This window comes from Ambystoma mexicanum, chromosome 1q (assembly GCF_040938575.1).
Source record: "Ambystoma mexicanum isolate Mex_15411 chromosome 1q, UKY_AmexF1_1, whole genome shotgun sequence".
NCBI classification, from domain to species: Eukaryota; Metazoa; Chordata; class Amphibia; order Caudata; family Ambystomatidae; genus Ambystoma; species Ambystoma mexicanum.
This window is the reverse complement of record NC_090922.1, coordinates 1032476789-1032491852: the sequence shown is the minus strand read 5'-3', so window position 1 is coordinate 1032491852 and position 15064 is coordinate 1032476789. Positions and strand designations below refer to the sequence as shown.

Below are 15064 nucleotides of genomic sequence, written 5' to 3'. Positions count from 1 at the left end.
GGAAAGAGGTGGCATGACCCAGCACACATGCTCGTTTGTGCCTGTGAACCAAGAGTAATTCATAGGTGCTAGAGCTTATGGAGCAGGCAGAAAGCCGAATTTGTAGGCGATTAAGGGACTGAGGCAAGAGTCCACATACAGATTTGTGGGCCAGTGCGAGGAGCTTGAATGTGATGCACAAATTTACTCGAAGCCCACAGAGATTCCTTAACACAGAAGTAATATGCATGTGTCTAGCAGCATTTGACACAATCCTTAATGCTGTATTTTGACATGCTTGAAGCAGCTTAAAAAGTTTTGTTGCGCCTTGCATACATGGTATTGCAATAAATCAATTCTGGAACAGATTATGCTCTAGCTAGAATGGCGCAATGGGTCCGAGAGAGCGGCAACATAGTAGTTTGCTGCGCTGATGTCACAGCGAACTTGTGATTTCATAAGTCGAGTCAAGAATGACTTTAGGGATTTACATTCTTAAGAGATAGGAATTGGGAGACACAAATTGCAGGATATAATGAGGCAAGAGGAAAGGATCCAAGTTAAAAAACAAGAGAAGTTCAGTTTTGCAGGGATTCAAACCTAATCGATTTGTCAGTCCTCCATTTTGCAATCATTACAAAGGTGTTTAATATGGGCGACATTGATTTCAGAATTCTTGTCAAGCATGTCGAGAAGTTGGGTTTCATCAGAGTAGTTTTGAAATATGACAGAAGTCGACGAGCAGTTCATGTAGAGGTTTCAGATCTATATGAAACAACAAAAAAAGGAGGCAAGATGCATGAACTCTGGGGAACACCATAAGAGACTACATCCGGCTGTGATTGAAACTTACTGATCTTGATAATAGAGGATCAGTTAGAAAGAAACAATGTAACTCGGGAAACCGCATTGTCATGCCATGCCTGGACAATCTTCTGTAATTTTCCCAGTGAGTTGCTATGGTCGAGGGTATCTACAGAAAAAGACAAATCCTGGAGCACAAGTAGACGAGCATCCCCTTTGATGAGCTGCAGCAGGGTGTCCTTTATGTCTATTAAGAACAGTTATGTGCCTATGGCAGGACAAAAACCAGATTGTCAGTCTCCCAGCAGCAGATTGTTTGATGAAGGTCTGTAGTGGGATAGTGGTAGCCTGGTCCAATATCTTCAGGAAGAAAAGTGACATTGTGATGGGCAGTGAGTTTGGTGGGTCTCAAGCTGGCTATAATAACCAGTCTCTGGAGTTAGAATAATGTAAAAGTTAAAGCGAGGGATGAATGGAAGAGGGCTGTGGCCATGAGATACATCGGGCTTGGCGTAACTGGACGTTCAAGTACCAAGATTGAACATCTTAGTAGGTCTGAATTCTTTGGTTTTTGATCTTGCTTTGTCAATTTTGACACAGAAGTGGGATTGAGTAGCATTACATCAATCGGTCGAGGGTTCAAGAGTGTTGGTATGGGTGACCCAATTTAAGGATTTCAAAATAATTTCTTGAAAGAGCTTTTGGCTTGCCCAATTTCAGAAGCAAAAAGTGCACAGACTACATGAGAGAAAATTTAGATCAAACACGTTCAAATTTTAGGTTCCAGTCAGTATAGGTATTGTTTCTTGACTGCCTTTCCATCTTCTTGAGTGCCAATCTTAAACAAGCAAAGTTTGGAAGAGAAGCATTTGTTGCCTATAGTCTTAGGTTTGACACTATGTGGTTACCCAAGCGATGATTGAAAATGGAGACTGATCCAGAGAGGAGGTCTTCTCAAACAGTTAAGATTGATTAGATTACGAATTGAGTCCAATGTTGTGTAGGGGGTTTATATTTGTTGCCATAAGTAATAGATTTGGTGTGGCTTTTACAGGAAAAAAAGACGTTGATCCAGGTAGCCTGAAAACAGCAGCAGCATGGTGTGACCAGCTGAACTTAACAGAGCCAGAAGGGCAAATATTTGGGGCGATGCTCCAGTCTAAGGTACAACCTTTAATATGAGCAGACTTTCTCAAGCATTTAAATCCAGGATTAAGTAGAAGATTCTTCATGCAGGTGGCCGATCTGTCATTGGGGTCATTAAAACCTAGGTTAAAATCACTTCGGAGTAAAGGGCAGTTTGGTTTCATGCAGGATGCAAGGATGCAATGAGCTCAAGGAAAGAACTGAAAAAGTTAGAACTACAGTGAGGAGGGGGGCGTAAACAAGCAGGTCCTGGAGAGAGCACAGAGTTAAGGGGATGCGTGCCACCAAAAGACTTGCACTGGCCAATGGGGATCATGTGGACAATGGAGATGCCCCAGATACTCTTTCTAGTTACTAGTGCTACTCCAAAGCACCCCCATCAGATAGTGAAATGAGGATGCTATAATTTACTTGAAGGGAGTAAGATAGTGTAGGTCCTAAAAAGTATTTCAGCCAGGTTTCAGTAATGGTTAGAAAATCTAGGTTGTGTTCAAGTAAGAAGTCGTGAACATCAATAGTGTGACATGGGAGGGAGCGATTATTTGGCAGGGCCCATTTGGGATGGGATTCCTTTGGCTGAGGATATCGAGGCCGGTACCTTCTATAGCTAAAGGGACACCAAGACAGCTGGAATTATTGGGTTGAATAGGGGTTCCAGGAACCCATTGGGTCTGGTAGCGCAGAAGGTTGGTCTAGTTTATGAGAGTGGGGCAGTGCGTTTGATACCGCTATGCCAATATTATCTACTGAACAGCGTGGTATGGGGTCATTCTCTGAAAGGCTCATTTGTGAAATTATAGGGCTCTGGTCTGGTAGCATAATACGCACCATCCTGTAGGTGCTATTGGACTGATATGTGGAGTTAATGGATTTAAGATTGACAGACCGTGATGTCCGGTAAATCTGCTGGGTTAATGCACAGGGTTGGTGACTGCTTCTCTTACAATAGATTTCCCTTTGATGCATACATTTATTACGTGTTCTTGTGGATTAGGTCTTTAGTTGGTTGAGGCCTTAGTGTGGGTATTCAGAAACAGGAGAGTTACCCAAAACAAAATGGTGGATGTGAAGAAGAGCCGATTGGTCCATGCCTTGACAAAGATGAAATCCAGCATTCTAAACTCGCCTTCATTATTTGATGTCAAACAGGAAGGTCCTGTGATGAAGCACTCGACGAATATTAGGCCTTAAGCAAAGTTATTTAGGAGGCAAGAAAGTTTAATCCTTCAAGGGACATTGGTGAACAGACGATGGAGTGCAGCACACCAGGACCAGTTTGGATTGTTCTGCAGTTTCAGATTGAAGCTGTTGCTTCACTCACAGCTCCCTTATGGAATGCTATGTAGCTGTGAAAAGTTGGTTATGCACCAGTTAATTATAAACTGTTTTAGTCACGAGCAATCGAGCGTGCGGAACATTTAGTTGCGGTCAGCTTAATCCGAGCGGCAGATAAGTGAAACGCTGCCTCAAGAAGCATGCGCAAGGGATGAAATTAACAGTTTGTTAAACGTGCCTCTGGGCATGCACTTTATCCAGAAAATGCCAGAGTAATCCGAGCAGAGCTTGGTACGCACGCAAGAAATTCCTTCAGCATCTCAGCACTGAAGCGAATACTGTTAAATACATCAAGAGAAGTGTCTCTCATTTACTCTGTTGAGACTTTGTCCAGAATGGATCGCCAGTAAAGGGCTCCAGTGTCTTTCACGCAACAGACTAATAAGAGGAAAGGATAAAGGGAACAGCATATGTAAAGACACTTATTGAATTCAGTGAGATGCTAAAGACCTGTAGTTTAATATGTGAAGATTATGAAGGGAAATGTAAGACCCGTTTGATTGAACATAGGAGCTGCATTAAGACAAAGGTGATACAGGTGAAACTTAGAGCAAAAACGAATTTTCAAGACACAAAATCATTTGGTGGCGCTTAACGAAGAAATTGAGTGGCACAATTTTGGTCGTCCAACACAATCAATGTACGCTTTTTTCCTGAAGTGCGCGTCTCGGGTGTTCAACCAGATGGGTCCTGTGTTCTCCTCCCATACTGCATTCAACAACATTTGTCGAAATGGTATCTACCCAATTGGAACTTTGTTGAGGTTGGGTCAGATAAATTGTTAACCTGGTATGTGGTATTTCGATTTAAAAAAAAAAAAAAACCTTGGGGTGTTTATCCCACATGTGATTAGGGGTAAAGAAATGTAGAATTGCATTATATTCACCTCCTGCAAATAAAAAGGATTACAGTGCAGTATTAGTAACAGCAACAGTTTCAAGATTAGCACATGGTTTTTAATATCACCATCTATTTGACTCTCCAGAGTTGTGCCTATCTATATAATAGCCTTACCTGATGGGTCTAAGTTGGTTGCTTCAGTGTTTTTGTGATAAATTGAAATGCCACCTAGTGGACATAATCGATGACAATAGCACAGTTGGAGGCATGATGTGGTACTGGATGTGGTTTTAACAGTCTGAGGGCACACGTATGTGCCGAAATCTGTTGCAGTCCTCTTTCATTGACTAATATATGGGAATGTGTGGAAACCGTGGAGTCAGACGCAGTTAGATGCAGACGCTGTGGAGTTTAGAACGCAAAAGAAAACGTAACGAACGGCTAGGTAAGCCTTGTTCGTAGACTTTGCGCCTTGGGGGTTAGAAAAATGCCGGTTGGTTGTGACGCGGGCTGTGCTAGGTAGAGCATGTGAATAGCCTTCAAATCATTATTTTCACATTTTAAAGTGCTTGCAGGGTGTTCTAAGAGTTGCTTTTGGGGACTTAGGCAAATGAGCCGTTGGGGTGCAGGATGCCTCTACTCTTTTGAACTAGGTGCACATTTGGTTTAAAGTGCATTTCCCTAGCAGTTTAGGGTGAAAATTGGATTGCATGCAGGAAATTAAAACGTTGGACCAGCATGTATGTGTGTATTGTGCAATATATTAAAAATCAAACGTGATTATGACTAAAGGTGTCCCATTTGTTTAAAGATCGCAATAGAAATTGAATGGAAGCCTGTAACATGTAAAATCTTTAGGCTCCAGTGGATTGGTATTAATAGTTCACAGAACGTCCAGTGTGTGCAGGTAGGGAATTGTTGGTTTAATAATTTGGTAGACCTATAATGGTGATGGGTGTGCTCTGAGTGATAGTTAGTGACATACTTCTGGCTTTATGCAGTGTGTCTACCTGATACCCATATTAAAGGGTTGAACAACGTTTTTTGAGTCCTATTGAGAAGGAACAGATGAAAAGTATTAACCATTGAATGGAATTTCGAATTACATTTTAGAGCAAGTATGGAGAGCACCAGGGATGTGCCGTTATGCTTACCAATGCATATGTAGGGTGCTTTATTAATTAAGGTGTACCCTGAATTGTTGATAAATGGATTAATTCCGTGTTTAAAATCATTGTATGGTGATTGAAAATGTTTTTAATTAGAGTGTTACAAAAGGAAGAACCCTCACCAAATTCAAAGTTGGGGACACCAAAATACAAGTCAATATTTCCCCTGATGAATGTCCGACGCAAAAGGTCTTTTTGGGTAGAAACATGCTGGGGTTAACACGAACACAACTATCAGACCGGGTTGTTGAATACTAAATGTAGGCCTTGAGTGTAAAGTCATCTGTTTAATGGTGTTAACTGTAATCTGTGGTTAGAGAGTGTCCTTGTTTCTATTACCAGGGTTTGGGGTTCAAATTAAGAAAAAGAAAAAAAGTAACATTGTTTTTTAAGACATTGTATTACATTTTCTATCATACACGGAATAAATAATACAAAGTGTATATTTTATACAGAACAAAATATTTGTTGTATGTTTTGTGAGAAAAAACACATCACTATTGCTTAAAAGAAAATATGTGAGACTAATCTCCTCAATGATATATAATGTTATAAATCCTGCCATATCTGGTGGCAATGCACAAGCAGCAAAAGCTTTGACGACACCTCCCAAGCCAACGTCCACCACCTCCTCCTCAACCATGTGGGATGGATTCAAAAACAGCAATCCGCATTTGAACGTGTAAATAAACAGGGCGGAAAGCATTCCTCCGGTTACTTCTTGGCGTTTTAATGGATCAAGTCACCTTAAAAAGAAGTTAGGCAGGAGATTTGAGAGGAAAATAATGTCCTCAAACCTGAAGAACTGAAGGGACACTTCCTGGAAGAACCATGACGCTTGCCTGCTGTTGAGTACTACCAGGGCACCCAGAGAGACACAGGGAGACGGTGTGCATGTAGTGGCCTCAAAAGACTATAGCCTGAGCGCTAGAGCAGAAGCCAGCACCAGCTCGTAGAAGAACCCTCAAAAAAGTAATGTTTAATTTTTGGCTGCTGCCGTTGCCCAGCAAACTCAAAAATACATGAAAGCTAGCATGAAGTCGTCGAATCACCACCCGAACCAGCACAGCCTGATGTCACAAGGCCTAGTAGGACCGTTTTTGTTTTTCTTCATCCCTGTCCCCCCTCACCCCGCCAACTCTTTGTCTTGTGCCTTGAAACACCTTGTGTACAGGCACATTATAAATGCTCAATAAATAGACTACCTGTGAGCCATCAAGATCACATTGTCCCATCAAAAAGCTGAGGGCTAGTCTAGACAAACGTTTTGATGACACGGATGCTGAGAGAATTAAGCCAACTTGCAGACATTGAACAGCCCGACTTTCAAAACTTTTCTGGCCCATTTTCACCTCGCTCATGCATTGCAATTCACATTCAGCCATTCTGCCTATTGTGAAATTGTGGTATTCCGTTTGTTCCTACTGCACTTTCTGCTTGGATGGGTTTTAACAGCTAAATCCAGTTGTCATGGGCATCAGGCAGGTAGTTGGGGCAAGCTGGGTGGAGTCTTGGCAGGCCTGGCATAGGCACACAGAACCCATAACAAATCCCTCATTTCATTCCTTCCTAGTGTTTGTTTTAACTTCCTGGTTACCACTTCCTGTTGCCAAACAGGAAGTGCATGATAATTCATGAGCTCTCTAGTGTTTGGGTGTGGCTGGCTATATTAGGCAAACCCAAGATTCTTTCAGTGCTTCGTGTTGCTTACTGTGAGCTGTATCAGCAACATACTTGCCCTGCTCCGGATCATCCTGCTTCTGCATACCCGCTCCAGAACATCCTACTTCTGCTTAGCCGCTCCAGAAGAACCTCCGTTCTAACTCCTCACCGCAGCTATCTCCTGTCAAGAGGGGACTTCTACACCGGCACCTGTAAGAACAAAAGAAGAACTGTATTAACACGCGCACATCAGTAACGCTGCGCATACTCACTGAATCTTCCCGCGATGCTGGAATCCAGGTCAGTTGTACAAGCGCACAAACCCCTGTAAAAGAAAAGACATTTATTGCGCTCGCCCCAATAACGCGGACACTAATTTCACTGCGCTCTCTCTCTACGTGGTGCATACTTACCAAAAGCCTCCGTGCAAACTTACCTAACCACCAAGTCTCCAGTAGCGCTGAACCCAGACTCAAGGCGCTAATACCACATCATTTCTCCTGCAAGGGAAAGGGAGAGACATTACCAGGCGCGCTCAAATTGAAGGTGCTGCGCAAACCTACCAGCAGCTAGCTTCTACATGCAGCGCTACTCACCCACAGAAATACCAGCAAACAGACAATACGGACAATTTTGGACACTCGCATATCTCTGTGCAACGTTCACTTGTGGGAAGGACTGTCTAGCCAGTGAAACTGGCGCCTTGAACACTCGGCCTCGCTGTGAAGGCATAAAACAGCGTTTGGCATCTGAACTCAGCCTACAGACATTGGCACCAATCACATGAGTGAATCACGCCCCTGCGAATGCAGGATGGAGTGCACACCCTACTAAAGATCAAGGTAAGCCCATGGTGGACATCACAGCACACAGTAAAGAGAAGGGAAAGGCCCAGGGGAATCGGGTGAATTCAGGTCTGAGTGTACACCTTGTATTTGACAGGTATTCCTCCGGATGAAACAGGGGAAGTGAAGACTCTGGGTCAAGGGAGGCTCGTCCATCGCTCCTGCAAAGACACAGGTGAGTGTGACACCAGTATACATTAAAAACTCATTTTTTATGGACTTTCAAGAGTATTAGATTACATTTAACAATTACTGTACTGCGATTGTTGATCGGCTTATCGATAACCTGCCTGTACGTTTTACCCTCTGCCATGGCTAGATAAGGCAAAGTATGTATAGTTTATTTTACCTGCTTGAACTTTATGACTGAAACCCCTCTGAACTAAGTACTGGTACAAATGCTGGAACATAAAGCAAAGAAACATTTGCACGAGCACCCACCCCTTGTACTTCTGGCGAAAATAGGATTTTGTCAATTGCTTCTCAAAACTCACCTTCTCCTTCACAGGGCTATATCAGTGGGCTACAAATCCACAGATCCAAGCATCCTTTTGTACACCAAAAATATATATTTATGTAAATATTTCTAGATTCAACCATGTATACACCATGTTTTCTGTCAACTACCTTCCATACTGTGGACTACATTGCTCTGTTGGGCATCTGATTTATAAGTAATTGAAGTATTTTGTGAAGGTTTACAAACTATGTTCACTACAGCCAATGGAAAATTATGAGGATGGTGATAATTTCCATTCAAATGTGTTCAATCCAGGAAAAGAAATATATATTATGAAATTCCTATTAATCACCCCTCTCAGTCAAACTATATCTAGCAGGCAATTGCTTTGCCAAAACAAAGACCTTCATCTCATCTCGGCACATATGTATTGCAGGACCTATCCCACATGCAATCTACACTGCACTGAACTTTTTCTAATCTTATGTCACATTTATAATCAACTATTGCTCATCTGAAAAAATATTAAAAAACTTTGGAGGAATAATAATCAGTGGTATAGTGACAACCTGAAAGGTCTAAAGCAATATTATAGGAAAAAGGACACATTATGGCTTAAGACTAAACACAGCCGATCGCATGGTGGCTAGATCGGCCTTGGAGGTATATAAAAAGGTTATACTTGCAAAATACTCTCCATTGCAAAAACAAATCAATCTTGGCTAAAACAGACCAAAAGCACGGTTTCTGGCTATAAAAATGTTAACCAATCCAGAATGTGTCAATGCAAGTTTGCAAGCTTCAGTTAAAATGGCTAATGAGTTTAATATCTTTTTTCGGGACAAAACAAAGTGATTAGAGAACATTGATGCTCGGTCTGCTGATTCTGCTCTTATATCAGAATTTTGTTTCCAACTGAATATGGCAACACCATGTCCTAAATTCACCTTCTCTTCTGTTGGAATTGAAGAGATTGTTAATTTACTGGATAAGCTCAAGCCCACTAATTTTGGATACGGCCTGATTCAGTTCATCTGGCCAAGCAACATGCCAATGCACTGAGCAGGGTTATTCAATCTGTGATAAATGCTTCACTGGCACAAAATTGTGTCCCTTTGGACTTAAAGAAACCATCTCTCACACAGCTGCTAAAAAACCGACATTAGATCATAAAACTCTCTTTCCAATTACTGTCCAAAAGCCGGCCTTTTGTGGCCTACAAAAAGAAAAGATAGTGACTGGTCAATTGCAGAGTTATGTAGAAAAACATACAATTATGGATCCTTTTCCATCAGGATTCAGACCGGGCGATGGCATTGAAACAGCCCTTAAGGCAGTCTGGGATGATCTACTGGGGGCCGCCGATGAAGGGAATACAAGCATGCTGGACCAGTCAGCAGCCTTTGACACAGTTGATTAGATTCTTATTTCCAGGCTGTCATTGGTGGCTCAGGTATCAGACGAAACTCTGAAATGGTTTGTGTGCTTAACTAATCATACTCAGCAGGTTAAAGTTGGGGCTGACTTTTCCAATTATATATCTGCTAAGTACAGGGTGCCTCGGGGATCCTCTCTGTCCCCGCTTTTTAATATTTATACTAGTTGTAGAGTTTTTTCCAATTTTAGTTTGTCCCATCACTCATATGCGGACGACACCCAAATCTAGGTACAACTTAAAAAACCGTTGGCCAATAGACAGTGGTGTCCTGTGCGAATAAAATTAAAAGCTGGATACTGGAAAATAAACTCCAACTGAACCCATCATAGACAAAAGTCATTGTACTTGCCTCTAAGAAAAAGGTAATGAGTGCTTCATAATGCATCCAGTGTCCTTCCCTGTTTGGGGTCCCGACATTTTTGAATGCAGTAAAAAAAATTCTTGGGTGCGTCTGGCAGTCGAGTATGGACTACAGTCTTCATGTTAGCCAGATGGTGAAATCTGTATGTTACCAACTCAAACTCAAAGCCTGTTTTATCCTTTATTGCTGAAAAGGACCGCCCAATTGTGGTGGGATAATTACCAATTCTAAATTAGATTAGTGCAATGCCCTCCTTATGGGTGTTCAAAAATGTCAAATTAAGAGATTGCAGTTTGCTCAGAATTCTGCTATCAGGCTGATTTTTTTCTTTACCAAGAAAGAAAAATGTCTCGCAATATAGGAAGAGCCTTCACTGGCTTCCAGTGCATCAAAAAATGTTGTTCAAGGTCTTATGTTTGGTCTAAGTGCATTCTTGGTCTTGCTCTGGCATACCGGATCTCAAAAATTCAAATTTATTGCCCACATCGATTACTTCTATCCACAGACCAGTGCCTTCCGACAGCTCCGCTTGTAAGAAAGAAAACCTGGGGAGACAGGCGGTTCTCATGTTTTGGTCCTCTGTCCTGGAACTCTTCCGCTGGAGTTTCGACTGATTGAGTCTGACCATCTTCAGGAAGCAGTTAAAAACGATGTAATCTGTACTACCAATCTCTGAGAGCCTCATATGATAACCTGTGTAGTCTATGCGAATAGCCATTATAACATCAGCCCCTAGATGACGTTTCTACTTGGACCCTACGTGGTATGCGCGTTACAAATATTAGAATCAAATGAAATCAGAAGTCAATACAGCTTCTGAAGGGAGGAACAATTACATGTATTTTAATATAGATTAAAATAAATTTAAATTAGTGCTTACTTGGCATCAGTTTTATTGGTTCTCCAAGCACTTCTCTTCCCATCAGCTCGGCCTACATAATTCAGAACATCGATGGCTGGGGAAAAAATAAATAAGAGTTAAATTGGAATTGGAGCACAAAAAACAAAACGATCTCACACAGATGTAAGAGGCGTCTTGCCAAATTTCTTTGAGGACTATTTCAGCATTTACAATAGATCACTAGAGAGTACCTACATGGTAAAATTAACAAACGTGATGCCAACCTTTAACACTTCAAGTCTGTATAAAGCAATTTGTTTGGATTGGTCAGACTTCATCAAACCAAAGGCGATTTCTTAACAGTCATGTAATATAAAAAGGTACAAACGTGTGCATCCCTTACTATTAAGCCAGTCAACTGGTCTTCCTACAACCATAAAGGCAATATTTCACCAAATATTTCGCAAATCAGATAGAACTTTGAAGTTACAGTAGCAAAATACTCAGGCTAGCTATTTGCTTTTAACAACTTGACACATTAGCTCAATTAGCCATATGAGTTTACACATTTACTGTTTAGCATCCCTAATGCGTGTGTGCCCATGTTTAGTACCTGCAAAACAAAAGAGGTGATGGCTGGAAGGTTTTTAATTAATCCTAACCTCTGGCATTGCTCTGGGCAACCCTTCAAACCATCGTTCACCTGCCAAGTCACTACAAAAGGGAAAAGACAATATGCAAATCAGGCTTCTTCCCACCCCAAAAGCGGAGTTCCTGCCTGTGCATTTATTTCAGAATATACAACAAAGAAGTCAATAATTTGGTGGTGGAAACGGCATACACCGGAGCCTTAATCATAGGTCTGTCAGATCATGTGTTTGAAATGGACAATTAGAAGAGAATTCAGCTATAGCATGCACTTTATAGAGAATGCACTTTGCAAAGCATTTGTTCTGCAGGGGTGCACTATGTGAACCTTCAGAGTCCTTTACCCTCAGCTTCCCTGTGCCAGAATGGGCTGCCATCAGCAATTGCATGACTGAAGCACCTGTGGAATTTGCTCTAATTCCACTAGTAATACATTTAGATATTTAAATATTCTCTCTGTATTGAAATCAATATTACATTTAAAACGAAAAGCAAAATCGTACACTAACCACCTCCGTTGCATACCTTGACTCAATCTCAAGCTTCCACACTATATGGACTATTGTGGGTCAAATGATGATTTGCAGACAGATACATCTATGAAACTGGACCATCTAGCAGGAAAAAATGGGGAAGAATACATCTTAGTATATTTGGGGCAAGAAGTGGTTCTCCGAGTGGTTATTGTTGATTCGCAGTGGGGCGTGACGGGACAGAGGGCTCATGACTTATGTTAACTGGTAAGCTGAAGTGCTTTTGGACACGTGGAAGGAGAAAAAAAACAGCGCCCTACTAGTCTGTACTCGTTTCTGTCTCCGACCCGAGTTCTCTGCACTCTGAACATTTGACTTTGCGGTAAGCTTTGGCCTTGCCTCGAGGATTTTTGGTTTCCCAACCTAAATTAGAGCTAACGAGCCTTAAATGCTGCAGCTTTTCTATGCAAGCAATATAGCGTCCCACTCCCTCCCCCATTCTGTTTATCCCCATGAAGGCGAGAGAGGCTGATGCTGGGAATTCAAACATTGTACTGTACTGTCGAATGCTGGAAGCCCGACCTGTTCAAGTTTGCGTTGGAGTATCGTTAGGTGCCGTGTGTTCCGCGGTGCCTCTTAAGAACCTTTTTGAGAACTCTCAAGTATTGTGTGACCCTCCCAAGTGTTTTGCCCTCGGCCAGGACTGTCAGGGGCCCGACCCCAACAATGGAAGTTGAAAGCAAGCGTCCCCAAACAGCACGATCCTCCCCGCAATGAGAGACAATGAAGGACTCTCCCAAAATGGGAATAAGGCCAAGACAGAGTGCGGGTGAGCGTAAATGGGAGTTTATCAATCAGAATTGGGCATGCAAAGAACTCTGCAAACTCCGAGAGCGCTCTGTCTGACAATAGCAAAGACAGGCGTATATATTTACAAAAAACGTCATCAAAACCTACATACTATAGGGGGCACAAGTTCATTGGGATTGGGTGGCGACGACTAACTATAGGTGCTGCTGCGGCGTGGTTGGTCTTGGCTGGAGGACGTCACTGGTCACCCTCGTGGGTTGGGCTGGGCCTGGCAGGTCGGCTTGAGTTCATCCGGGCGGTGTTGGTGTGCCGAGGCGGCCTGTGGCAGAGATGAATGCCTTTTCTGACTTACTTGCCCTCTGCCATGCACACCGCAGTCATTCAGTCATTTACAGTGCTATTCTCTTTAGTAAATCTTTCAATAGGTTATTTTTATAGGTTAATGCAACACAGGAGGAATGCACCTTGTGAGGGGTCTGGAGATAATATATCGAGGCCTGGTTACTCGTGATCTGTTGACCGGGACCATAGGTCGAGGGGCTAAGCTTCGGGGACTGGGGCGGGTGGTACAGGTCTTTCTGTCTTGTTAGAAGTGGTTATGGATGTTTCGCTGTGTGTTGTCAAAGTGTTGGGTGTCCTGATTGCACAGGGCCATAAGTCTGAGACAGTCCGGTGGGTTGTGGGGTTTACGAGGGGGCGCTTGAGTTTAAACTAAGATTTACAGCACAGCAATAAACAATGCAGGTGGCTGGCCGCGGCCTTGGGTGCTGCAGTGGGGCTACAAGTCTTTGAAGCGGCTCCAGTCGGGTCGGGGGAGGCGTGATAACGCAGAGCGGGGCTCTGTTCTCATGTCTTGGCAGCCTTCTGAGGGAGGGAGGGGGATACATCGAGACCTTGTACGCTTTCACAAAGGTATCTCCCTCGTGTGTTGCCGAATATAGGTAAAGACATCGCAAACATTTGAATACTTTCTATAATACTTATTTAAAATCACTTCAAAACATGCATTTTAACCTTTGCTGGATGCGTCTCGATTATACCCAGTCCGAGCACCATATTTGTACATTATATTATAGCAGCTACAGTGTTTTAGTTACATGCATATACATTCGCAGTAAATGAGGTAGTGGTTAGAGTGGAGTACATAGAAAACGACCCGCCACTGTACGTGACGGTGGTGGCATATGAGGGGCTCAGACATTCACACATGATAAGTGCACTCTCGCGCATTCTTTACATGAGTTCATAGTATAGTTGCATCCGCTTTCTCGTGTACTCTAGCAGCATTAGCTTTAGTTATGGCGCGAAACCATGTGAGGTAGGCTGCCCAGTGATACACACAACGAACAGATCCCTGGAGCGTTCCTTTATCATTAGCATCCACCTGCAATGGTGTGAGCTCGCCATAGCTTATATCATGGGAGCATGCTCTCTCATTTTAATACATTCTACAGGCGTTTATATTTTGTGGAAGAAAGCATACTTCGCAAGAGGTCTTGACATTAATATATACATATATATAAAGACTGTCTGCCCTCAGATGACCATTTTACCGTTCTTCTCATTGTTCAGGCCTGCTGGCCGGGTCATGCTGATAGTGATGGTACACTGCGGGAGGTGAACTGTTACAATGTTAGCATATTGCGCTAGCTCATGTCCGTCTTGTTCATGGGAACGTGCTCGCAGCGGATCTGCCAGGGTGCTGTGGCAACAGGGATGTTCTCCAAGGGTGGGGGCCGCGCTACAGTGCGCTGAGCTCACACCATCTTTACCGGGCAAAGAATGGTTTTTGGGCCTAGCTAAATTTGTGTTGTAATCAATACATGTGGGCATTCGATACGTGTGGGCAATGTCTCCAGTGGGTGAGCCCCCCCACCACCTGGGCCCGGGTGGCATGAGGGAACGCCCAATGGGCCATAGCCCTCACCTGGGGAAGAAACGCAGGCGAGAGGGGTCTCCTGGACCAGTCCTCCCCTACAAAGTCCTGCTGCCTCAGTCTCTCACTTTGGGCCTGCAGGCCCAATCCGTGTGACCACGGTCCTGCAGGTCCCCGTTGGTCTGCCCCCCCCTCCCTCCCAACACCCAGACCAGCATGGTGTCCTGGGTCAAGCCCAGGAACCCTCCATCTAGGATGCTACCGGCATTCAGGGTGCCCCCTGCACCGAGGCCATATCCCTAGGACCCAACAGGCTCGCGACTGCAACCCATGTAAGTCCGGGTGACCCCGGCAAACCCAAAAGGGGGCGCAGCCCC

At 43.3% G+C, this 15064-nt stretch overlaps 1 protein-coding gene across 3 annotated transcripts in view; it reads right to left on the bottom strand.

The window, feature by feature from the left end:
- SSX2IP (SSX family member 2 interacting protein) overlaps positions 1-15064 on the bottom strand; it is a 706324-nt gene that overhangs the window by 383412 nt on the left and 307848 nt on the right. For all 3 annotated transcript variants that reach the window (XM_069641705.1, XM_069641707.1, XM_069641706.1), the window contains exon 7: positions 10920-10995. In XM_069641705.1, the coding sequence (XP_069497806.1) occupies positions 10920-10995 (76 nt within the window). The remainder of the gene's footprint in view (positions 1-10919; positions 10996-15064) is intronic.